At 40.5% G+C, this 25,752-nt stretch overlaps 1 protein-coding gene across 2 annotated transcripts in view; it reads left to right on the plus strand.

Annotated features, from left to right (window-relative positions):
* fbxw7 (F-box and WD repeat domain containing 7) overlaps nucleotides 1-25,534 on the plus strand; it is a 120,570-nt gene extending 95,036 nt beyond the window's left edge. For both annotated transcript variants that reach the window (XM_056729535.1, XM_056729526.1), the window contains 10 exons: nucleotides 6,487-6,554; nucleotides 8,422-8,560; nucleotides 10,111-10,245; nucleotides 11,851-11,974; nucleotides 12,248-12,384; nucleotides 13,072-13,185; nucleotides 20,148-20,329; nucleotides 21,147-21,372; nucleotides 21,834-22,044; nucleotides 23,278-25,534. In XM_056729535.1, the coding sequence (XP_056585513.1) occupies nucleotides 6,487-6,554; nucleotides 8,422-8,560; nucleotides 10,111-10,245; nucleotides 11,851-11,974; nucleotides 12,248-12,384; nucleotides 13,072-13,185; nucleotides 20,148-20,329; nucleotides 21,147-21,372; nucleotides 21,834-22,044; nucleotides 23,278-23,546 (1,605 nt within the window). In that variant the 3' untranslated portion in view covers nucleotides 23,547-25,534. The remainder of the gene's footprint in view (nucleotides 1-6,486; nucleotides 6,555-8,421; nucleotides 8,561-10,110; nucleotides 10,246-11,850; nucleotides 11,975-12,247; nucleotides 12,385-13,071; nucleotides 13,186-20,147; nucleotides 20,330-21,146; nucleotides 21,373-21,833; nucleotides 22,045-23,277) is intronic.
* The last annotated feature ends 218 nt before the right edge of the window (nucleotides 25,535-25,752 follow it).

A 25,752-nucleotide genomic window follows, 5' to 3' on the forward strand; every position in this document is an offset into this window, starting at 1 on the left:
GTCTAGGATGATGCCCTCATCACCACACCTGTGCAGCTTAGTTTATTTCAGATATAGGGGCACAGTTAGCCTTGTCATTTGAAAGCATAGATAAAATTGCCTTACAGTCTCAAAACGGAATGTCTCATGATTATTCTTTGGTATTTCATTGTAGCCATATTTGGAGATCTTGTTGCCAAGGTTATTGCTGTAACGGCCACTCGTAGCTGCTCGCTCTTTCGCCCTCCAGTTTCATTGGTTGGCGGATACAGATTCGCTATAACCCGTGTAAGATGAAGAGTTTTTGCTGGCAATTCATCAGCAAATTGCCTGGAAACTTTTGACAGGTGCAATTTCATCCCTTACGCTGGGTCACAGTAACTCTGTGTGGTCCTTGCAGAATGTTGTATCACTGCACATGAAATGATGAATTTTCTTTTCCCTCTAGGTTTGCTTTATAATGCTTACCTTCTTTTAATATGATCACTCAAAAAATTAAATTTGGCCATTTACTTAAGTTGTTTCAAACTGTCTTGTTCCAAAATGTTTAACTGCTATGGAACTTAAAAGATATTTTGAAGAATATTAGAAACATTAATTTACTTCCTTTTTTGGTACTGTATTAGTCAATAGTGCCTCAAAAACGTTGGTAACCGAACAGCACTTTCCCCCTTTCACTTCTGTTGTATGGACCCAAAACCAATGCAAGTTAATCTGTTTTGTGGAAGAAAGTCATACAGGCTTGTAAGGGCAAGAGGGTGAGTAAATGAGTACAGAACTTTTATTTTTGGGAGATCTATCACTTTAAAGCCTCACTCAGAGGTGTAGATCAAGAAACAAGGCAATAATAATTGATTAACATGGTTGCTTATAGCCAGAATTGTTTTTGCTGTTATTTGGAGAACCCAGCCCTTTTCACATTCAATGTTTAATCACACGTCTGTTTCCTTTCTAATGAATGTCAAGCAAATGGCAGAGATCACATTTGCTAACGCTTACTTGACATGTTCCCCCATTTCATTTGTCTTCATTAGCTTTTAATGAGCATCGGTAGCGCCAACCACAGTCCGCTGAGATTTTAGTCTGGTTCGATCGTACTTGCCGGTTTGTTTGATCTGAACCCCTTTTGTGCAAGTGTAATGAAATGCCTGTACTCAGATTTTAAAGGGTTAAGTATGACGACTTATGATTGGCTCAGCAAAAACATTCTGTGCTCCAGTGCTGATAGAGGATGGAACACTTGGTCTGTTACCTGTGAACAAAAGACCTGATGAAAAACTGTTGTGTTTGTGTGCTGTAAAGCTTCAGTGACTTTGCACTCCCAGTTTGCTGTTTATGCAACAGATAGGTCTGTTGTTTGATAAGTTTTAGGTGGGTAGGCTTAGTGAAACAACATTTTTTTGGTAAATAAGTTGTTAGAATTGATTTACAACACCGCCTTTGTTAACATTCTTAGCCATGAAGAAACCGAGTTGGTTTTAAACAGGTAGTGAAAACAAAATGTCCCAGTCATGAATGTACTAATAGTGCTGAAGAAGATAATTTAGCATTTTTTCATGGTACTTCATGTCCTAATAAGGCCAGTCAGGATGGTTCAGTAGTGCGCCACTGAGGTGCATGCGAGACAAGTCTCAGCATGTTCCATGAGTCACAGGAACAAAACCGACGTAATCAACTTACTCAAATGACCGTGTTTATTTTTTGTTAGACTTGTTCCAAATAAACAAGAAATCTTGTGAATAACCATCCAGTTAATTTTGCATTTATTCTGATATTCTGCTATAGTGGCCTTTTTCACAAGGTTACAGGTGTTATGATTCTGTTACACCGCTGATGTGTGTCTCTCTTTGCTCTGGTGATCTTTAATCATGCATTCCGCGCACAAAACCGCTCCGAGTGCCAAATACCACCTGCTCAGTGTGGGGGAAATAACGCAAGGAGGGGCAGGCAGTCGTCTTCAGCGACTAAGAGAGGCGGGCTCAGGAAATGCAACAAGTGGAAGGCGTGCACCACCCGGTTTCGGTTGAATATAATCTCTGGCTATTCCACTTTCATCCTCTGATTGCATGCACACTCATTACTCTGTTTACTGTGATGCACTGTTCATTTCCTCATCAGCAGAAAGTCTGTAAACTGAACCCTTTGTGTGGCCAGTGTATCCTCTTGAGAGCTGGCAATTCATTTCTCTCGGAATCCATTTAATATTTTCTAGATGGTTTCCAAGATGGACTCTATTACGATTTATTTTCCCTGAGATATTTAGTCATTTGGCAGACGATTTTATCCAAATAATAATAATTTAAATAATAATTTTAAATACAGTAATAACTAATATTACATAAAAGAAAACCTAATACTGTTATGTAAAATTTTTTAATTAATAATGTTAATAATAATGTTGGTAGTATTTAATAAATAATATATACATATATATGTGTGTGTGTGTGTGTATGTATATAGATATATATATGAAAAATAATATTGTTATAAACAACATAATACAGAATGTTTAAGCTTGATGTCAAGATTAGGAGAGGGCAAGGTTTCTCTCTCTCTCTCTCTCCTCCCTCCTTCCCGCCCTCCTCCCCTCCCGGCTCACTCAGTCAGTCCGCTCAGAGGAGACAGACGGGGCAGATAGCAGTATTCTTCTGTTCGGCTTCAGCTCCATATGCATCCGTCCGTGGATGACTATGTCTCCGTTGGAACTGGGATTAATCGAGCTCTTTCCGTGCAGACACATTTAGATCTATTCTTCATCGACTTTTAGTGAAATCACAGCCGGATTACCGTCCTCTCACCATCATGGGTTTCTACGGCACTTTAAAGATGATCTTCTATAAAGTGAGTATTCGCTATCCTTCGCTTTGGATGCATTGCGGCTTTATATCGATACACTCTCATCCGCCTCTTGCCGAGAGATCTCGAGGTGAGTTTCGATCGACGCGACAAACGCTCCGATTATAAATCAAAGATGCTGCCTGGCAGCGCGGTTCGTACCATTCAAACGCGATACGCGCGCGTCTAATAGCCTACATAGTTCAATCTATAGGGAGCGTTTTGATTTGTCGCGTGGCGTTTTTTACAGCGAACAGACGTAGTTTAGGGTGCGTCGCTGCCGGTCGGTGAAACGTGCGGCTGTTCTTACGGCCACTGCGGAAAAATCTCCAGCTGACATAATCATCTTCCGTGATATTCACATGAGTGTACTTCATTGGTGTCCTTCAATTCTACGGATGGCTTTCGTTTGTTTGATTATAGGGAGGGTTTGGAAAACATAGCTCCATCATTATTTCTCCTCCATCTGTCCCTCCTAACCACACATACTGCACCTGTGCTCCCTACAGACTCATCATACACCCTCTTCATATTAATCTCTCCTACACATCTTGCCATCCTTCAGATATATGTGGCTAGTTTATGGCTGGTTATAATTTGAGAGTTCAGATAATGGACAGTGTTGTATCAAGCTATTAGATATTCTCACGTCCCTGCACCATTCAGAGTAAACCTGTTGGTAATATCCATTTGTGCTATGCAGTCGTGTAGGCTGGAAACCGGACTTTGACTCCTCCACTGTTATTCCTGCCATACTAAGGTGGAACCTACCATCATCCCACGGTTTCTCTGTGCTTCCCGTTTAATGGCTTAAGCCATTGTGTTGTGAGGTTTGAAACAGACCTTATGAGTGTGTGTGAACATGAATCCTAGAGTCGTGTCGGCTTCGGTTGATTCTGCGCTGCCTGTTGAAGGGTGTGTATCCTCTGCTGACTGGAGGCGTCGGACCACCCTACAATGATTGGGTCACTGTGTCATTGCTTTTTACAGGGAATACTAAGCCTCGTCTTTCCCAAAGCTCACAGGTTATGTTGTTATTCACAGACTTGAAATCGTATTGATGTGAGTGTAGCTGTGCTTAACAAGAACGCGTCACTACACCGTGTAAATGACACTGACATTGACTGATGCCCTCGGTGATGTTGTTCATTGAACTCTTAGTAAATGAAACGCATTAAGGATTTTTGATGCTCTGAGAAGGACACATTCTGGAAAATAGATGTTAGCACTGATTTGCTTCCTTTCAAGCTTCATTATGTTCATATTCTTTGACATTTGAATTAGATGGTGACCTCTTAAAGGAGAAGTTCACCTTCAAGATGAATATTCTATCATCATTTACTTTCTACTTGTCATTTCAATCAAAAGAAGATCATTAGAAAAATGTTGGTAACAGAACCACACAGCCCCCCATTCACTTCTATTGTAACCAATGTAAGTGAATGCGGGGCTGTTAACAACTGAGTGAACTACTCCTTTAAAAATCCTAATCTGTGATGATATTTGTCCTCTTGAAGCTCTTTGCATTACTATTTGCAGAACTTTTAGATATTTTTCCTAAAGACCAGCACCTAAATGCACAGTCATGGCTCAACTAGGTAGTTTCCGAAATGAAAAGTGATTGTTATTCATTCATAAATCACACATGGGTTTACTCATTAAAACCGGTTATATGCCAAGACTCGGACCGGTTTCCTAAATACAAGCATTCCTGTTAACCACAGACCAAGCCATTTTTGCTCTGTGGTGTAAGACAGAGAAATGATTACACAGTGACTCATCTAAAATCAGATGTCTCTCGCTGTTAACCCGAGCGAGGAGCAGCAAGCCAATTCACTCGCTCAAATGCACTTTGCTTAGTTTTACATGTATTGTACTGTTAAACGTTTACCAAATTCCATTTGGCTCAGGGTGAGGTATACATTCTCAAAGCATGTGCATTGACACTGGTTTGTTAGGTATGTGAAAGTGTGCTTTGGTTGAAACCAATTAGGCTCGACAGGTTTGGGTATTACCAGTGATTAACACATATTGCATTCCTTGCATGTTTTATGTTAGGTATTCTGATGAAGTAACCTTCCCGTATTAGGAGAAACTCAAACACACACATAAGCTGTTTATACAGGCATGTTCAATATGTATCTTTGTGCTATGTAATTCACGCTTATGTTCGCTCACACACCCTGTATGTCCTATTGTTTTGACTACCTTTGCAGTGAGATCACTGCCATAAGGAATCAACTGCGGTTGGGTTCAAACGAATCCTAGCCAAGCCATCCTTTAAAATAAACATACTTCATTTGGAAGTAGCCAATATCTACATGGGAGATTGTTTGAGAACTAACAAATACACATGTATCTTTGTCTTTATTTGAATTACTTATGTGACTGAGTTAGAGGAGGCTTAAGCTTTTAATAAAGACACACATGGCACACATACTCTTTTAGTGAGTATAGGAAACATTCTCGGCTCAGGCGTGAGGCGTTTCATGGACGTTCTGTTTTTCTCCGGGCCTCAGTTACTGTGAATCTCACAGTGAGGGGCCTCTTCAGAAACCCAGAGAGAGCTTCATTATCACACACACCCTTCAGATCTAGAAAGCACGAACCTCGCATGACTATTGAACATGCGGATTGACTGACATTGGATCTGTAGCATATAAATAAAAAAAGTAATGCAACTTTTGTTTCATGTCAATATGTAGACGTCAATTTTTCAAAATATAAAAGCCACAAAAATCTCAAGAACTTGCTTTCTTATGTTGCGAATGTTATTTACTACAGGCACTGTGTCTGCTTGTGCTTAATTGTGCTCTCCACAAAATTTCATCTTGACTCTTATTTATGTTTAATGACTCCTGGACTCGATGCACAATGATCTGTTATAATGGCTTTGTTATGGAGCTCCTCCCATTAGTTCATTCTGATTCACCAACTACATAAATTCTCTGGCAGCACTGTACCATCCTAAAATAGTTTTATTCAAATGTGGTTCAGGACCTCATTGTGTTTAGGACACTAAACCCTTGTTTTTCCGGAGTAGATGCTCCGTAGCCAGGCACCAACTATGCGGCAAAACCAGGGCTATTTAAGCCAGGCCGGGGGTGGAGGGGGGCGACCGAGACAGTGAAGGATAGTCCTGCTTTTTTCCCCCTTTCTGCCCATATAAATTTAGTCTGTTGTCGTGTCCCGTGAAAGCTCAGTGCCTGTCACGCCTTCGCAGATGTGTGTTTGTAGCGTGTTTGCCCCTCTTTCGGGAGTAAGAGTGTGTGCGTTTATACCTTTGAAAAGTGTTGGCCGACTTTCTTTCCTTTGCCTTCGGTCACTATGAAATGGACGATGACCCTCCTTTTGCTGGCCTACATGTGCTAAACTAGCACAATATCCCTCTTTCACACACAGCTTCTTAGCGTGAGCGCAGATCTGTCCGTTGATGGTCTGATGTGGTGTCTGTGTAGTTGTGAACAGGTTGAGGACTGTTCTGGAAATGTTCCTTAGACACCCACACTCTCATTATAGAATAAATAGCATATATAGCTGCTTGGCTTGTGGTTTACACTGTCATTATAGACTTTAAGTGATGCTGTCGCATTGTAATTTTACATGTTTGTCTGTTTGCCTGTTCTGTACTCTACATGCCCAAACTAACTATCATCCCTCTTTCTGTTGCAGATGAAGAGAAAGTTGGACCATGGACCCGAGGTTCGATCTTTCCCTTCAGGAAAAAAACCCTGTCCAAGGTAAAACTCCTGCTGTTACTCAGTGTCCAAAAGACATTAGACATTAGACATTAGAAACGCAGTAGAACCCATTAAAATTTCTAGTTTTGTCCACACTGGATGGGGCGCGGTGTGACACACGGTTTAACTAAAAAAACTAGTGGTTGAGTTGTTGTCCTACATTAAACTGTAGTGACCACTTAATAGACAGAAACAGGTTAATCACGTAAAGTATGTTCCTTCAACTAATTGATTGACAGAATAATAGTCAGGAAGTATTTATTATTTTTTCTATACTAGAAGCTCTTTGGACTCAGGCTTCTAGCTAGAGTTGTTGTGGTTCATACCAGAACAGCAAACTGCAAATGAGGCAGCAGTGCGCTCTGGGTAATTGAAGCCTTTGGATCTTCTCAGGCTCAAATCCCATTAAATATGGATCTGTTATAAAACAGACCTCTAAACATGCACTCCTGCGCTTCCTCTCGCTCTACATTTCTCTCTCACCCATACGTCTTTTGCACCGGAGAAACTATGTGTAGTATGCAAGAAAAGACTGCTGAATCGCCTGAATCTTTATGCAGGACCCCAGAGACAAGCAGGAAGGTCTGCTGACATGTGAAGAGTTTCTCTAGTCATTCTTTGTCCCTCCCCAACTCTTTTTCTCTCCACCTCTTTATAGTTCCCCAGGGCAATACCATGCAAAGGTCAAACATACCATGAAATAATTTCCACATACTGATAGCTCATATATCAATGTTTGGTGGTTTAAATACCTATGTGCATGGTTTTTATAGTCAAGTAAGACATGCTTTCAGAATTGACACACCCATAACGGTCTATATTTTTTTATAAATGTTCACATAAACATGAAAATGGTTTGTTGTATGAAGAGACATATCTTTTTAATTTTTTGGTGTTGGTTCAGGCATTTAATTCACAGAAATCCTATAGCGTGTGTTGTCTCTCAAAAACGTGTCATTTTTATAATGCATAATGCATCTTAAATAGAATCTTAAAGAGAATCTTAAATAAAATCTTCATCTTAAATAGAAAACTCATGTATAAATTGATATTCTTCAGATTTCTGAACTCTTTCATCAGGGGAATAGGAAAACATAAACAGATGGTTCAATATATTGGTAATAAATACATTCTCTGAGACATTTCATTATTAGGAGACTGATGTATTGAGGTCTGAGACTGAGGGAAATGGATACATTGTGTAATGTTGGGCCAGAACAGCAGCTTGAGTGGACCGTTCTGCTCATTTGACACGAGTTTAGTAGTCCACTGTTGTTTCCGAAATGAAGCCCCAGATTCTCATAGTTTCTCGCAGTACATTCAGCGAGCTATTTTGCTTAGAAAATGTAGCTTTGAACTTTTTATTGTACTGCACACGCGCGCATTCGTGGACTGCCCTTAACGTCCGGTACACATTCACTAACAATAGAGTGCCTGTAAATTATAACTGATAACAAGCAAAAGAAACCGAGAAGAACTGTTACTTATGAAGCTCAACCGCTCAATTGACCATACAGTTTCTTTAAACGCGAGTCGTGACCAAACTACAGGACCCATACAACAAATTGTTTATTTAATAAAATGAACATACAACAAAATTCATCAAATCTTTTATTTAGTTCAATTATTATGCAATAAAATAATGATATAAATTCATATTAACAATTAATAAATAGTTATATTATTAGACACTAGCCAAACACAGACTGGAAGTTGTGTGCAGTCCCGGCATGTGGGTGCGATGAAACGGTCTATAAAGTAAATGCACCCCCTATCCTTTAGTGTGTATTTCATCATTCATTGAGTGTACATTGTTTTGTTTGTTATACTCTAATTTGTAGCTCTCCCCTTCCCCCTCACCGAACAGCCCTACAGGACTGCCATACCCAGCCACGCCCACAACGTTTGGGGCTTTACGAGAAGCCAATGGGCAGGGTCAGCCGAGACGGCGTATCACGTCCATCCAGCCCCCCTCTGGCCTGCAGGAGTGGCTCCGCACCTTTCAGGTGAGTTCATGCAAATCTGCTTCAGCTTGACACAAGACGTGCCAAGAATGAACCAGGGGAACTTGCGCTATTTGTGTAGACCTGTGTAGTCTTGCAACCCTGATACTCAGTCCTGGTTAAACACGGGATTGGAACAAGCCATTTAAAGACATAAAACTATTATGCTGTTATGAGTTTGCACCTACAGTATTATAATTTTTCTCACTTCTGTAGTCCTACAACAACAGAAATCTGAGGCTCTGCCCCATCACTGTTTGCTCTGGTTTGCTGATAACTACAGGTCTGATCAGTCCTTAGGCTTACCAAAGCTGATGAAATTGCAGATACCTGTGTTTACAGAGGGATGTTGAAGATTTCGCCTAATGCTGAAAGTTCAGCCCAAGACATGTTTTTTCTTTTCCTAAGTCATATTTAAAGGCAATCTAGATGTCCGTTTACTCAAGAAATCCCATAATAAGGCTACATGTCAGGATTCATCTCGTAAAAAAATCATTATAGTGTATAACACTTTTCTGTTGATCTGCCTGTGCCGTTGTGCACAAGGGATTTGCTTGTCTGTTTAGTCAGTGCTTGATCATTTCTTTTATCACTCTTAAGTTATCATAGGGCTTGTATTGTGGAGGAAAAATTACACCATTTATCTCTGAGATCTCTATACATCTCAAAAGCTACTTGAGCAATGCTTGCGTGATTCGCATTAAACGTGACGTTGATATATCTCAGGGGCAGTTTCAATGCATGCCGATGTACAGAATTGAAACTTTGAAGTGGTTCAATCGCAACCCTGTTCTGTACACATCGGGCTGAGTGAAGTGATGGTTATAGATTTGAGTTACAACTTTAATTACTAGATTATTATAAAACACAAGTTACTATTTATTTATTTTAGGGGTGCATTTCCCATATAAATAATCCTGTCATATTCTGAATTTCATAATCCATATGTTGGAGTATGCTTTACTGTTTTTCAGGATCAAACAATTTAATTGCTTTTACTTGTTTTAAGATGTTAAACCTTGTATGCATAAACACATACACACTAGCCTATAACAGCATCAGTGAGTTTTCAGCAAAGTTGTGTTTCACCTCTCCATAGTTGCTGTATATCTCTCTATAAACATCCCTGAGCAATTTCCCCCCGCTCATTTGATGCGCCTGTAGAGCGGAATGACTTTGGCACAATCTCTCTGATGCAGCACTATAAGATCAGTGAAACATTTTATTCAGGCGAATCAGGCCTAACCGCTGCTTAATAAGGAGAAAGTGAACCCTGGGAAGCTTCCAACTGCCCCAAGACATGGAGTCTGTTCCAGCTGATTCTCGAGAAGCTTCATGGTTACGTTCATGCCAGAAGTCTGCATTTCAGGGACCTAACTGCTGTATAGCAAATGAAAACCATTACCGTGTCTAATGGAGTCTCCTAATGAAAGCGTATCAATGTCAATACTCTGTATGAGTTGTCAAGCTGTGTCAATTGATTCACCCAAGGATCTTGGTTGGACACCTGATTTAGATGTGCTTGGTCTAAATGAGCTGATGTTTTGTTACAGAGCTGGAGTGGACCGGAGAAGCTGCTTGCGCTGGATGAGTTGATTGACAGCTGTGAGCCCACACAGGTCAAACACATGATGCAGGTGATCGAACCACAGTTTCAGAGAGACTTCATCTCACTGCTGCCAAGAGAGGTAAATGCAACCCTAAAATAAAACAAACTGGTTATATTACTGGTAATCAGATTTACAAAACATTGTTAAGACTAAGAGAACATTTCATAAGTGAATTAAAAATAAAAAACAGTTTGGAAAATTACAAGTTTTTGACTGAAGTTAACTTAAATAAAAAGAAAATCCGTTTTAGCTTTTGATCCTCTCAGATGCTCAGCTGTGTAAGTTTAAACAATACATTAAGCTTTTTTTTTAATGCGTTGAAAAAGAAGCACTATGCAGCTGAGATATGCATTAAACATATTTAACTAGTATCTATTGACACGTTAACCTTGCCAGAAACTAAACAAAATGTAACTAAATTAAACAAAATTCCTCCGTCTCTCTTCTTTCCGTTCACTAAAGCCCAATTTTATACTTTTTCTTTTCTTTAATATGAACACACTGCAGTTTTGTGGCTCCAATTTGAGGAGAAAGTACTGGCTGTCCTCTCCCACTTTGTTGAGATGTTACAATTATCTCCGCATCTATTTGAAAGGAAATCTCTCTCACTTTTCATCCATTTCATTCTCTTTTCATGTCACTGTTTTAACCTTACCTTCTTGTTCTCCATCACCTGTTATCTTGTCGTCCGTCATGTCCCGCTCCCCTTCACCAGGTTGTTTTCCTTGCAGTGCCGTTAATTTCTGGGCGTGTCTGTGTGCCTGATAGAAATAGAGTATGTGTGTAAATACAGCTCCTTCAGGCTGTTGTACACCCTATCCAAGTTGAGACTGCGGTATACACCCTGTTTTCAGTGACAACCATTATGATAGATTGCAGAAAGAATCCTGGAACTGTTTGGACATGCTCTGTCTGCACTTTGGTCTTCAAAAAGGGACAGCGACTCTAAAAATGAGAGAACAGAACAATCTAAGAATTCTCATTCTGTACTTCCTGTATGTCATCTCATACAAAAAAGTGAAGACCTCAGTCATATTAAGAGAGTACAATTGAACTATTTCCCTTAAAGGAAAGCAGTTGTTTTGGTCCCAAAGTGTCTTATGGTTTAGCAAAAAACATCTTGTTGCATATTAATAGATTGACGCAACAAAAAGTTTGTTGTAAGCATTTTTAATTGTTCAGTTCATTTAATCACTGCAAGAATTTCATTAGAACATAGAGACAGTTTTTTATGTTTCATTTTTAGTGCAGTACAATATAGTAAATACTACAGTTTTGTTTCTCAAAAAATATCTATCGAAGTGATAAATATGGCCCCACTTATACTATAAAACTATTTCTTTCCAATTTTGGAAAACAAATATTTGAAAGTTGACATTTTTCCGCATCATTATTGACAACCTAACAGTAATTTACACTAAATTACTCGGGAACCTTTTTACTATTTCTGACTTCTTCCAGACCTCATGCTGTTGACTCTGGGTAATAGTTTGGACTGGTGCCTTTTGCATCTAAAACGGGCATAAAACTGCTGACCTAGGCAGACAGATCCTTTTTGAGATTATTTTATCATCTAAACCAACACGAAGAAGATTCCATGGGAAAAAAATATGTTTAGACTGAGAAGGTGTTGTCTAATTGAGACTTTCTATCTCCTCACACTTTTTGTGTCTTGTCTTCTAGTTGGCCTTACACGTGCTGTCGTTTCTGGAGCCAAAGGATCTGCTTCAGGCAGCTCAGACGTGCCGTTACTGGCGCATTCTAGCAGAAGACAACCTGCTCTGGAGGGAGAAGTGCAAGGAAGAAGGTGATTTCACAGCTCTCCACTCCCTTCACATCTCAATTTCTACTGAATTAGTGTTGTCGTCATGTGGAAAATCCAGCCAATACTGATATGTGCTGAATCATTAGTGTGGCCTACCTCTTATAGGTACTATGGTACAGAATTACAGTAGTATTTTGTGAATACTCTGTGCACTACTCCAGGATACTTCTAATATTGTAATGGTTACATAGTACCATGGGTGTACCTAGTGGCACTTTACAAGCTTTTCTAAACTGTCATCCTGTCGGTTTTCAGGTATTGATGAGCCTTTGCACATAAAGAGAAGGAAAGTTATCAAGCCGGGGTTCACACACAGTCCCTGGAAGAGTGCCTACATTAGACAACACAGAATAGACACCAACTGGAGAAGAGGGGACCTCAAATCACCCAAGGTAGATATTTCCTTCCTTTCTTGTGCTCCTTCCAACCCCACTGTATTGCATTAAACGGTCCATGTTTTATTTCTAGCGACTTATGCCTACATTCATCTTTTTTAGTTCTTTATGACTGCCTGACGTAATATAAGATCTTAAATGCACTTAGCAAGATATGCCTGCTAACCCAATTTTTCCACTCTTGAAGTCTGGCGAATCTAGTTTAGATTTCCTTTAAGAGATATATATCAGCGTGTCACCTCGGCCTCAGCCCTAAAATGAATATTGTGTGGAAATACTTGTACCCCTGCCTATAAAAATCCTCTACTGTTGCACGATAGATACCTGTGGCATTCAGGTGTATAACTGGTCGGAGTCTGGCCTGCAACGCTTATCAACTATTCCCCCCTCCCAACAATTCCCAATCACTCTACTGTATGGAACATAAATGCGACAACCGTCTCATTTGTTCTGCATCAGAAGCTGTTGTTTATGATAAACTGGCTGCTTTGTTACCATGGTGACCATGCACCTCAGTTCCTGCTCATCTCCCTGCCGGGGTTTTGAAAGCTGCTGTGTCATTTGCCACATCAGCAGTTTTGCGTCATTCTCGCACAACAGCAGAGCTGTACGACAAAATAATACAAAGTCATTGTTTTTCCATTAATTCTGTTTTTCTCTCCTGTGGTTTTCGTCTATTTGTAGGTGTTGAAAGGCCATGATGACCATGTCATCACCTGTCTGCAGTTTTGTGGAAACCGCATAGTGAGCGGCTCTGATGACAACACGCTCAAGGTGTGGTCTGCTGTCACTGGCAAGGTGAGTGTCTTTTTATTTTTGACATTATTGTTCAGCGCTGATGTAGATCATTAAGTGAGTCCATGTAATTATTTTCCAAGCGTTTAATGGCTTTACTGCTCGTAGTGCTTTTAAATGTTTATGGGATGTCCCTTTTATTGTAGTGTTTTTTTAAGGTTGTGCAGTCAGGTTGTTTATTTTATATATAAAAAGTTTATTTGCAGTGATGACAAGGTTAATGTACCTCATTACTTAGTACAGAAATTATACATTATTAGTACTTATAAAAATTACGTAATGATTGTTTAATGTGTAATATAATCATTTATTATGGTACATTATTATGTTATATAAATGAAATAATATACACATTGTATTATGAAAGAAAAAAGAGATTGAATATGTGAGGTAGCCCAGTGTAAAACAGTCAAAACAAAAGATTTAATAATTTTGACCAATCGGGGTCCAGTATTCATGAGAGGCATTTATAAGGGTACATGACTATGAGTCCGTCTCTTCTCTCCATTCATGATCTCCATCTTCTCGCAAACTCTCTCACGGGAGCCTTGTTTTCATTGAACATGATCGTGCAGCTCTCAGCGGGCCTGCAGAAGCACTTACACCCTTCTCAATTCACCCAGAAAACATGCACATGACCGCCTTCATCATTTATTCACATCATTTATTCAACCGTCATGTTCAGCTGAACGCAGGGATGATCATTGAGCACTAGCTGCAAAAATCCTGCCATGTCTCGCTCTCCCCCTCTCTATTCATTCCCTGCCATTCCCCTGTTCTTACACTTTGAGAATTCATTGCGCTAGCTGATGCTGTGACACAGTCCTTGTGCTGCGGGGTTCACGGCAGTTGTAAAATGGCGAGTTTCAATCAACATGCAGCTCCTGACCCTCCATTTTAATCCGGTTTTCTGTGCACACTCTTATAAGAGATACAAACATGTTGGAGTTTTCCTTGACTCTTCCTTACAAGTCTGATCGCAACAGAGGAAGCATCGCAAATCATTCCCAAGGTCATCAGCTGTCGAGAATCCGTAATCAAATTTAGCGTGCATTGATAGGACGAGAGCCAATCGCAGCAGAAAACGTGATTGGTGGGGAATCAACATGCTGTCTGATGAGAGCCATCACAGTAGAAGTGTGATTGGTGCAGCATCAACATGCCGTCTGATGAGAGGCATCATCGTAGCAGATGGCAGATGCACCATGATTAGGGTCATAGTCGCATATATGGCAGGCTGCCTTTCTGTTCCCATCATGCATTGCTTTTTGAAGAGCCGTTAAAAAGATGGACCAGATTGAAAATGCTTGTAAAGCTGGGATGAGAATCTGTTACCCCTAAATATGTCCAAGTTCTTTGAGATAAAGCTCTGTGTTTATTTTCTGTCTTTTGTCCAATCAAATAGTGGGCACATTTTTACCATGTAAACATAGGCTGTACGCATATGAACGTTTGTCTGTGTTTTTTTTTAAGGGATAATGTAAAGATAGTCTTTAGTGGAAAAGTAACTATTCAAGTCCCAACACGAAGGGTTGTTGTGGAATGACTGGCTAACCGTATTATCCGGTCTGTTACGCAACTTCTTAGCAAATATGAAAAAACTTAAATATATACAAATATAAAACAAAGGACTAATAAAATAGTAAAACAAAAATAAGTATAAAAACCGTTATAAAATGAAGTTCATTTAAAAAAAATCTAAAATCATGTTTTTTATTGGGCATTTCTAGTGTCATCAAACTCCAGCTGGTTGTTCTGATTAAGTAATAATAACTCAAAAGAATACAATTAACTAACACAAACACAATAAAAACATGACAACATAATAAAAAATTTAAGATTTTTAAAACGGAGTCATCGTTTTTTTGCAAATGAAAAGTCAGTTTATTGTTCGAGCCCAGTCCGATATGCATTAATCAATACTTTCACAAAAATACGTAAATGCATAAGAAGTCTTGAAAGGTATGGTGTTATAAGTAGATGTTACACCTTTTATATATAACTGTTAAGAATATTGTTGGATGAATAGTGTCTTGAGTCTGATGAAATGCTCCAGAAAGTCCCTCAGCACTGGCTGTGGCCAATTAAACAGGAAATGCCGTGTTCTTTGAAGCGCCTGTCAGGAAAACCGGAACAGTGAGGAATGAGACAAAAGGATTATTTAGTGCGACTGCTTTTCTTCTACTGTACTTTTTCCTCTCTTCTCTTTTCGTTTTTTAATTCACCCATCTGCGAGTTATAAACTCCCGGCGCACATTAATAACATTCCCTATGCAGTCCTCACATGTTTTTGACATGTTTTCTTTATGAACATCTGGTAACATCAAGAATTCAATTTTCACTGCCACAGATGCACTTTAAGTTATTTCAACAGTGTATGCCTTCCAATTTGAATCCATGTTTACTGTCTGGTTCACTCTCGTTCTCATTTGCGGAGTCCGAAATCGCATACTGTGACGGTACTTACTGAATTTGAATAAGTACCTACCTATCGGCCGTTAAAACACTACGTTCTATATAGTAAGAAAGGGAGTACATTTGGGTCATACTGCCTCCACCATGCTATATTTACTTGATATACTTTTTAAATTTGACCGTTTCTCAGCTCACCTGGCATCCTGGGATAGAGAAGTTTCCATCCGATCCGCACTCACGAATCACGGCGGAAGTAGTAGACAATACGGGTATTTCTCGCCTACTATTTATTGCATACTGAGGCTTCGGACATACTTTGCATGACTCATGTACGCATTTTTGCCAACTATACGGTATGGAAGTATGCGATTTCAGACACAGCGATTCTCTTCTACATCTTTCTGTCCTTGGCTCTCTTTTCTTTATCGTCTTGATACACTTCAGTTCACAATTTAAGTGTTGTAAATCCCTGGAGCTGCTCACAGGCACATGTTCGCCCTCTGAGACCAAATCAAATGCAGGTTAAAATCGATAACATCTAGTACACAAATAGGCTCCTGTGGGTCATGGGTTTGGAATTTTTACATGACAACCCCCCACCCCCACACACACAAATTGATATTTTAGCTTGACCTCCATTTTGGCTCAAGCATGAAAGCGAGTGCATTCTTTTTGCGTGGTGGTTAAGGCCTCATTGTTCAACTTTTGCTCTATTCTTTTTGTTTTGCTCTGGGTTAGTCAGAGCCTTTTAAATAAAGGCCACCAAAGAATGTCATTGTGAGAAAATAGCTGGAATTCCAGCGCGCACAAGTGCACCGTTCTCACAAAACACCCTTACACTGGACTTCTGCTTTGGTTTTTGGAGAAGAACGACATAGGATGGGAAAAAAACGTTTATATAATGAAAACACCGGTTTAGTTAAGGCCAAGTGCTGTTCGCTCCATAACTCGCTTGTGGTTTGCTTTAATAAGTTATTCACAGAAACATCTGATATGAAAATGGATCTAAGATCTGAGAGTTGTTTACAGCCCGCATTCACCAAAACTAAGGCGCAATAATGCCATTACTGGCCCCCCTCCATAGTAAATGAATGGGCCTCATACTGTGTGTAATGGGAAAGTGATTTCGAGTGAAGATTAGGCTGTAACACAGCATCCCGCTCATTTGAATGTCTGCCACGCTTGAGGATGTGTACAGCACGATAACAAGGATGCGATGAGGGATGCAATGTGGCAGAAACATGAGTAAAGAGAAGTTGTTTTGGAATTAGAATCAAGATATGAATTGGAGGGTTTTCTTTGTTTTCCTGTTTTTTCATTCACACCACATTCATCCATGGCACAAACAAACCACCGCCTTTCAGATTATGTGTGGCACTTGTTGTATAAATTCGTCCTTTCCTCTTCTCTGTCTGGCTGAGAGCTGTCAGACTCGTCCTGTTCTCTCTGTGAATCGGAAGAGATTTGTCCTCGAACTTCAGAGACCCTCGCCCGCGCTCTGAAGCAGTGGAGGTCTGCATGCTGCATGTCATCTCCCAGCTTCAAAATGCCTGTGGAATATGCCTGATATAGAGACACTAGGCACTATTTTCATCATATCACGACTGCAACATTTTTAATCTGTCTTTTTTGAGATGTGTTGACCGGATTTAAACACGGCTCCTTTCACCTCTGCAGAACTGAGCGTAGCGAATGGTTTTGGAGTCAACAGAAGGTTGAGAAAACTCAAAAATGGCTTTAATTCTGAATTGTGGTTATACGGGTATACTGTGTAAAGCGATGCTGTTGGTAGAATGTTACAGTGAGTTGTATGGCACCAGACAAACAATTATAAACTCCCTCAGCACTTCCCTCATTAATAATTCATTGCCTTTGTGCAGTTGAAGAAACGCTGTTTAGTTGCAGCGTCTGTGGGGAAGGGTTAAAAATGTTTAGCAGTGATGCCAAACACATTCATTTCATCTAATAGAGACCGTTTTAATTTTATAGTGTGTCAGAAGGTTTAAGACGAGCAGAGCTGATTTATGCCTTAGCATTTTTACAGATGGCACAGAGTGCACTATTGGAAAATTGAAATGGGGTACATTTTCTGTCCCTTTGAGCCATTTATCGGAAGTAAGTCTAACGCTGGAGGTCACTTTTTGTTGAGACGGAAAATGTGACATAAGGTTACTGAGAGAATCTAAGAAGTCTCTCTCTTTCTTTGCTTACATCACTTTTTTTCTCTCATTCTAAAGCCAGCGTTTCTTTCAAGCTCTCTGCCCTCCTCACCGCCAATATTCACTGCTTTATTCTGCTTTTCATTTCCTGCGTCTTTCTCCTCCTCCCTTTCTTTAGCCATGACTCAGACTGCACCTTTGGCTGACCACCAACTCCTTAACATGCAGACTGCAGCACTCCTGCCCAAACCTTCTGCCCACTCCTACATCAGAGCAACAAACACACCCAGCTGGACATTACCTTTGCTGATCTAGCTCATAATGCTATGTTAAACATTGGGTGTTAGGGGAAATGTATACTTAAAAAACTGATCTTGGGTCAGTGCAAAAACAGCTAACCTTTGCATGTTTGCAGCACTGTGGACTTAACAAAAATAATTTTATGGTAACTGTAGTTATAGCATTAGTTCTTTGCCATTTTATTCTTTGTTGACCCTGATTGCAACATATTTCCCAGATTTGGGTAACAGTGGCGTAATGGGGTGGTGACATCATTGCAAAGTTTTGTTCTCGTTGAGTGTTTACAGCTTTCTGTTTACCCACTCAGCCTCTCTTGAAGCTTCGTCTCTTGTGATAATTAATTGTGTTGTAGTCTTTGATTGTTTTTTCAGGTGTCAGCAGTGATCAACAATCTTATTGAATATCTAAAGATTACAAATCGTGTAAATATAAAGACCTTTTCACTCTCATTCTACCTGTTCACTGATCTTGAGATCAACATCTTGTTTTTGTGTCTGTCTGTGACAGATGTTCTCCAAACTGTAGTTCCCTGCAAACCATTGTAGTTTGTGGTTTGATAATGAAAAGCGTCAATAACAGTGCTGTTGGGAACCCTTTTTTGTATGAAATCCGAGGGTTAGAACAAAAACAGCTGTTTCAAACAGTCTGCTCACCATCGGAAGACTCTTGAGACTCCAAGATGTGTGCCAACCATTGAGCAATCACTTTCACAAAATTCAGGATTACCAACAGAACTAGGGTGGCGAAATGTGGTCTCCTGTTGGTTTTTGGAAGGAATCGTAGGCACGAACGGGCACTTCTCCATCCTGGCCGCCATCTGCACGGTATCTTCTTTCCCAAGATTAGATGTGGACTGTAAACCGAATGGAATTTGAAGAGAGTTACTCGAATGGATTTAAACCCTATCCTTGGCTTCAAACGTTTCCCAGCAGCCACTCAAACGGAATGCAAAGCTCAATGCCCTGTGGGTGCCACAGACTTGATCTTTTACGGTTATTCAACTGACTAATAAACAGACACCTAAGCCATTTGGTTTTAAAGGTCCTCTCCCAGACACGGTCTGAGTAGGCTGTAATCGCCCGAGAACACGGACCGCTGTTTTTGGCATTATTTAAACCACCTCAACGTTGCGTGGGAAAGATCCATCAACAGACTAACACGTACACATTATAAAGCAGAGCACCTCATGAATATTGATGTGCTTCTTGCTGAATAATGCATGATTTAACCCCCTCCCTGTTCTTATTGATGTGTTATGGACACTACAAATGTGACTGGAGTTGCTTTTTGATCACACGATCATACGAAATAAGCTTCGGCGCTCATTCCCCAGTTGCCTATAAAGAGGTGTTCTGCTTTGGTTTCATCACTTTATTTTCCCCTGTACAGTACTGGTTTATAATGATTGTAACTTGGATTTGGTTTCCTCATTAGTTGCTCTTTTGTTCCATCTGTCCCACAAACAGCACTGGAACAAAGAAAATGCACATTAAACCGCTTGAAAGCACAAGGTGGAGGTTGGCCACCGCTTCTAAAGATTAATGATGCATTAAGGTTGATCGTGATGTAGACAGAAATAGGAGCAGCTGCGTTATGAATTAAAGGTCCCGGGACCTTCTCTTTCGCATCTCCTGGGTTTATCACTCCTGCTTTTATCGGCCACGGTTCAGAGGTCGCGCCTTCTGCTTTCCGCTCGGCCCATAATGCGACGAAATGGCCAAAGGCACCTTTGATTCCATATTTGCCTCTGAAATGAAATTGAATTCAGTTTAATTAGATTTAGAGGAAATGGTCCTTAGCCTCATGGATTAGAGTGGGTGGTTTCTTCCATCACGGCAATCGATATCATATATATCATCTGATATACACAGTTTTCTTTTTCATGAATGCAGCTTCCTGCTTCCTATGGACTGTAAAGCATTGCGTTTGTTTTTTTATGAGCACAGGTTAAAGTGATAGATCAGACTCATCATTTTTTGTGTAATTCATTTGAAAGCTTTTTGTTGGCCGCTCCTTCAGTGTTTATAACCAAGTGTTATTATCCGTACTGTGTTTCTACCCATAGATCTAAATCTGTCTGTTTTTTTCTAGTGTTTGCGGACATTAGTTGGCCACACGGGTGGCGTCTGGTCCTCTCAGATGAGAGACAACATCATTATCAGCGGATCTACAGACCGAACACTGAAGGTCTGGAACGCAGAGACGGGAGAATGTATCCACACGCTGTATGGTCATACCTCAACAGTGCGCTGCATGCACTTGCATGAGAAAAGGTAACGTCCACCACCTTCCCTTCTGATGGAAGCATTACGTCTAGTTATTAAAATCTACATTTTAATTTAATTTTTAACACAACTTGTTTAATATAAATAATTATTGTGTTATATTACTGGGGTGAAATTCAGGCACCAATAGATATCCAAGATTTGTAATAATTGACAGTGATGTTTTAAAAATAATAATAAATACTCAAATTCAATTCAGTAAATGTGTTCCATACATATTGCGTGCTGGTTAAATCGCACATTTCCCGTCTGGTTTCAGCTTTATGTATTAACATATTAACCATGTGGAGCTGATCCTCCGAGTACTCGGGTATAGAAAGTCGAGTCTTGGGGCTTTGCCTTTTTATGGTCTATTGTGAAGCGACACAAATGCTCTTCAAACAATATTGTAGTGTTTTCAAATGCTCGGGGGCCAATTTGTGTGCATATTTTCCCTTTGTGTTGTGCATGATTGCTTATTTGTGCAGTGACCTCAGGCTTTCAGCTTCAGTCAACGACAACAACAGTCGTTTTGTTGGTTTGTTTCTGTTTCACCAGCCCGTTTAAATGTTTTGTTTAATTTCTAAAAGACAAACCTATGTCCTAGGGGTCTGGTTTTATAAACCAACTGTCTTTTTCCTCCACCTTTGATTTATCCAACACCATAAGCAAATACTGTTGAAGTTAAAAGCAATAGTAAATTCTGTCAATACACTGTAAAATAATAGTCCAAAACACTCTTTAGATCTATTTTCGCTTGGATTATCTCTTTAAGGAGTTAAGTAGATTGTTTGCTGTATTCAATTTGAATGTTTTTTTCTTTCAGGGTGGTGAGTGGTTCTAGGGATGCCACATTGCGGGTTTGGGACATTGAGACGGGTCAGTGTTTGCACGTTCTCATGGGTCACGTAGCGGCTGTGCGCTGCGTTCAGTATGACGGCCGCAGGGTGGTCAGCGGGGCCTATGACTTCATGGTGAAAGTATGGGACCCTGAAACCGAGACCTGCCTACACACACTCCAGGGTCACACCAATAGAGTTTACTCCCTACAGGTAAGCACACACATTGACATGCACAGATTGCTTGAAGCTGATGCAATGATTCTTGAAGTGTCTTTATCTAATGTGTCATGCCCTGCATACTCTTTTAACACCCGGTTTATGAGAGTTTGTTTGCCACTCGTTGGGTCTTACATCATTGTACTTGACCACATTCACCGTCATTTGTTCATTTAACATTCATTTGAAGAGCTTTTAAATTATTACAAAAGTCAAATCAAACATTTGAAAGGGATTTAATGGAATTAAGCTATTCCAGCATCTTATTTCATTGTGAAGATCTTTAAATCCCCTGCATACTCTATGCATCTTTTATCTAATTGTTCTTGGCTTTTATTCGAAGCAGAGAATAAGCCAAATAGCTGCATTGGGTTCTTAGCCACAGTCTGTTTATGACATCATTTATTCTTGATTTATTATTGAACAATGGTGTTTTTAACTTGCTCTTTCTATAGTTCGACGGCATCCACGTGGTGAGCGGTTCGTTGGACACGTCGATTCGGGTGTGGGACGTAGAGACGGGAAACTGCATTCACACGCTCACAGGTCATCAGTCTCTCACCAGCGGCATGGAGCTTAAAGATAATATCCTGGTCTCGGGAAACGCAGACTCCACAGTCAAGATCTGGGACATCAAAACCGGCCAGTGCCTACAGACACTGCAAGGTGAGGAGAGGATAATACAATGATTAAAGAAATTTCTTTTTTGTTTGTACTATACCTTTAAGAAAACATGAAAAGCAAGCAAACATCTGCAAGTCTACGTAAGCTTTCCAACCACTTTATAAAAAGCTGCATAAAGATTTTCAACCAAAATTTACTTTTGTGTTCATATTGGCGCTAGAAGCACATAACAGAGCATATCAATTCACAATAAAATATCTATTTTACTATTGCCACAAATCGTACAATCAAATCTCTCCCCACCATAGTCCTCTGCATTTGCGCACATACACTTTTCATAAATACCAGTCTCCCTTGTCACATTCGAGAGCCTGAGTCTTTAAAAAAAAATGAGCGATGGAAGACATGATGAAAGGAATGGGGAGGGGGAAGGTCTTGTTGGAGGAGCCCAGAGGGCAAGATCGGGGGATGGACCCCTATCTTTTTGAGTTTGTGGGTCATTTAAATAGGTCATTGAGCATTTCCTGTTTTCATTGATGACTGTTGTTTGACATAATACTGCAAAACACACATTTGACCCCAGACGAGAAGATCAACTGAGAGATGGAGCTTTGAAGTGTGTGTGCTCATAGACACAGAGTTACTCATTAAAGAAAAAGGACCATTGTGTGTGTGTAGTGTCTCACACTTCAATAGAGAAGGGCCATCTCATTTACATTCAGACAGTTGACTTTAGAGTGCCGCTAATGGTTATTCATGAATGAATTGATGCCTTTTGAAATGGATATTTTTAGTTTCATTCGCTCACGAACATTACAGCGTCCCTTTATTCTAGGTATTTAAAAACATCATTTGTTATCCAGTTGTATTTGAGCCGCAGTTAGCTTGTGATGATGCTATAATACACATCAAGTGTGTTATCTGACCACACCCCTTCGTCTTCCTCCGCAGTGAGCTAGTGTAGTGCATGTCTTTTCCTCTGTACCTCTCTGTTTCTCATTGCACGTCGACAGCAGCCAAAGCACTTTTATATTGTTTAGACTTTGATATTTTTTTGTTTAGGCCTTTCAGAAAGGCAGGCTCAATTCAATACCTCAAGGGCACAGATTCAAAGCCATTAATGCCACAGTATTTCCCGTAACCATAGTTACACCTTACAACGGCGAGTTGCTGGAGTTTGATTTTCTGCCGAGGACTATCGGTGCTTGCAGAGCGTCTGATGAGCCATTCCATCTGGCGTGTCAGCTCATAACTTTCTCTTTTATTCTCTCTCAGGTCCCCACAAACACCAGAGCGCAGTAACGTGCCTGCAGTTCAACAAGAATTTTGTCGTCACCAGCTCCGACGACGGTACGGTGAAGCTATGGGACCTGCGAACAGGCGAGTTCATCCGTAACCTGGTGACGCTAGAGAGCGGGGGCAGCGGAGGGGTGGTCTGGAGGATCCGCGCCTCCAACACCAAACTGGTCTGCGCAGTGGGCAGCCGTAATGGCACTGAGGAAACCAAACTCCTGGTGCTGGACTTCGACGTGGACATGAAGTGAGCCGAGCGACGGGGTCGAACTTAGGGGACTCGTTTGGAAATTGGGAGGGGAAGCAGAAACCTGCCCTGGGCCTCTGCCCGGGCCGGCACCGATCGCTCAATTCATGGCATCTCCACCTCCCCGATAAGTTGCCGCCAACATTTTCTCCCTGTCGTGCCACGGCTCGCTCCGGCCTTAGTTCTGTTCACCTTACGGATGGGTTGGGGGGTGTACGCTTACGCACTGCAGCATTCTGGGAAAGGGGAGGAATCCGATGACTTGGGAAGACAGGAGCGAGCTACTTCCTGGATTCTCCCATTTTCGCTCAAGGCAACATTGCACAGAGACTTGTTTACTCAAGCCTGACTGAAATTCACATCCATATGTACAAAAGTTTTTTTTTGATCAAAACAAGTCGACACTGTATACATGAGACCCTATTGCATCAATAAGGACAATGGAGTGAGAAATAGTGTATACAAGTACAACAAAAAATTAGCAGAGTAAGAATTTGAAGAGCTTTGTACTGCAGGAGTGTTTAGAGAGAGAGAGAGAGAGAGAGTCAAAGGAAGCCAATTTTGTCATCAACCTCAGCATACGCCAAATATCCCTTTCTTCCTCATGCGTTGGTTTTCTTTTGTCTTTTTTAAATATTATTTTGGGGGATTTTGTTTTGCTTGTTCCCCACGTCTCTTGGTTTTCACGTCAACAGCTGTGAATTACAGTGTGCTTTGAAAGTTCTGCATTTTGTTCCGACTGTTGCAATCAACAGGTCTCAGTATTAAGCTAAACCCACTGCTGTTTCACGTTTTCGGGTTTTATTTTTTAAGCGTTGTCGTTTAGTACTCCGTAAGCAGTGCCTCTCTGGATCCCGGCTCGACCTGCTTTCCTTACATTTTTCAACCAGTCTGGTTTCGTTAGTTCCTCAGTGCTGGTGCTTTGTGGGAAATGGGAATTGTTTTCCCGCAAACTCCTGGGAATATGTCCCCCCCACACCTTTTCCCAGTACTGTCCATCCCAGTGGCCAAACTGGATTTATGCTGCTAGACACATGGAAAAATATGGTGGAACTTTAACTGGCTGTGACGTTTTAGTCCCAGACTAAATTCTAAAACTTGTAAAAATGACACAAACCTACCAACAAAAGCAAGATATCGACATAACAGCTTCTTTTTTTGCCACTGAAACTTGAGCCAAATGTGCCTCTACGAGGCGTAGAGGAGAGAGAAATTGTCTTGACAAAGAGACGGGTTTGCCTGCTGGACGAGGAGAATCTATTTTGCGCGAGCGTGGCCGTGTGTGTGTGCGTGTGTGCCGGTGTGTGTTTGAGCAAATTGTTCGCACATTCCTTTGGGACAAGAGCTCCGTCGGTCTGTTCTGTGTGGAAATGTATGCTTGGACAAACACGAGAATACTGTTCTTGTTTTTAATTGGTTGAAAAACAAGATTGTTGAAACCGCTGTAAAGTTACCGATGTAAAGAACATTGTCAAGTTCATGCAGGTCTTAGTGTACAGAAACGGGCATCCGATTTAGTTTTAAGCGCAAGAGCTAACCTGGTCTCCACTGGTGACGCTCTGATGGTTTTTTGGAATGGTAAAACAGCTTCATAGATATACAGGACGTAACCACATCCGTAGCCAAACAATTCGTCTCATCCTCAAAGTCACACAACTCAAGCTGAACTGTGAAAGTGGTTTAACACTGTATATTAAAAGAAAAAAACAATCTTGTTCTTTCTCCTGTTTTTGTTTAATTTATAATCTGGTTTGAGAAATCAGATGTCGGAGCTGTTTTATTTTTTCAGTTATTGTAAACTGCCTGGCATAACAGACAGAAAAAAAACCTTAAAGGGATTGTGTATTTGTTTGATTCATTTAGAATGTTTATTTTCTTATAACTTAAGTGCAATAAAATGTGGGTTTTTCTTTTTCATTTCAAGAATTTTGGTTGTCTGTGTTCCTCACTGTGTGAAAGTGTCATGTTGTCCAATAAAGCTTCTACAGTTTATTCTGCTTAAAAAGCGTTTCCTAGCGATGGGGCTTTTTGCTTAGTGTGATGATTCATTTATCACGGCAGAAGAGCTGCTCATCTTGGGTCTGATGAAAGGAATGAGCGCTGATACATTTCTCTTCACGTAGCCCTAGATACTTCAACTACACTGCGCTACACATCGAATTGACTGCATTGGTGAAGATACGTCATTAAAAATCAGGGAGATCAAAATG

This window comes from Triplophysa dalaica, chromosome 2, assembly GCF_015846415.1.
Source record: "Triplophysa dalaica isolate WHDGS20190420 chromosome 2, ASM1584641v1, whole genome shotgun sequence".
In the NCBI taxonomy this organism is placed as follows: domain Eukaryota; kingdom Metazoa; phylum Chordata; class Actinopteri; order Cypriniformes; family Nemacheilidae; genus Triplophysa; species Triplophysa dalaica.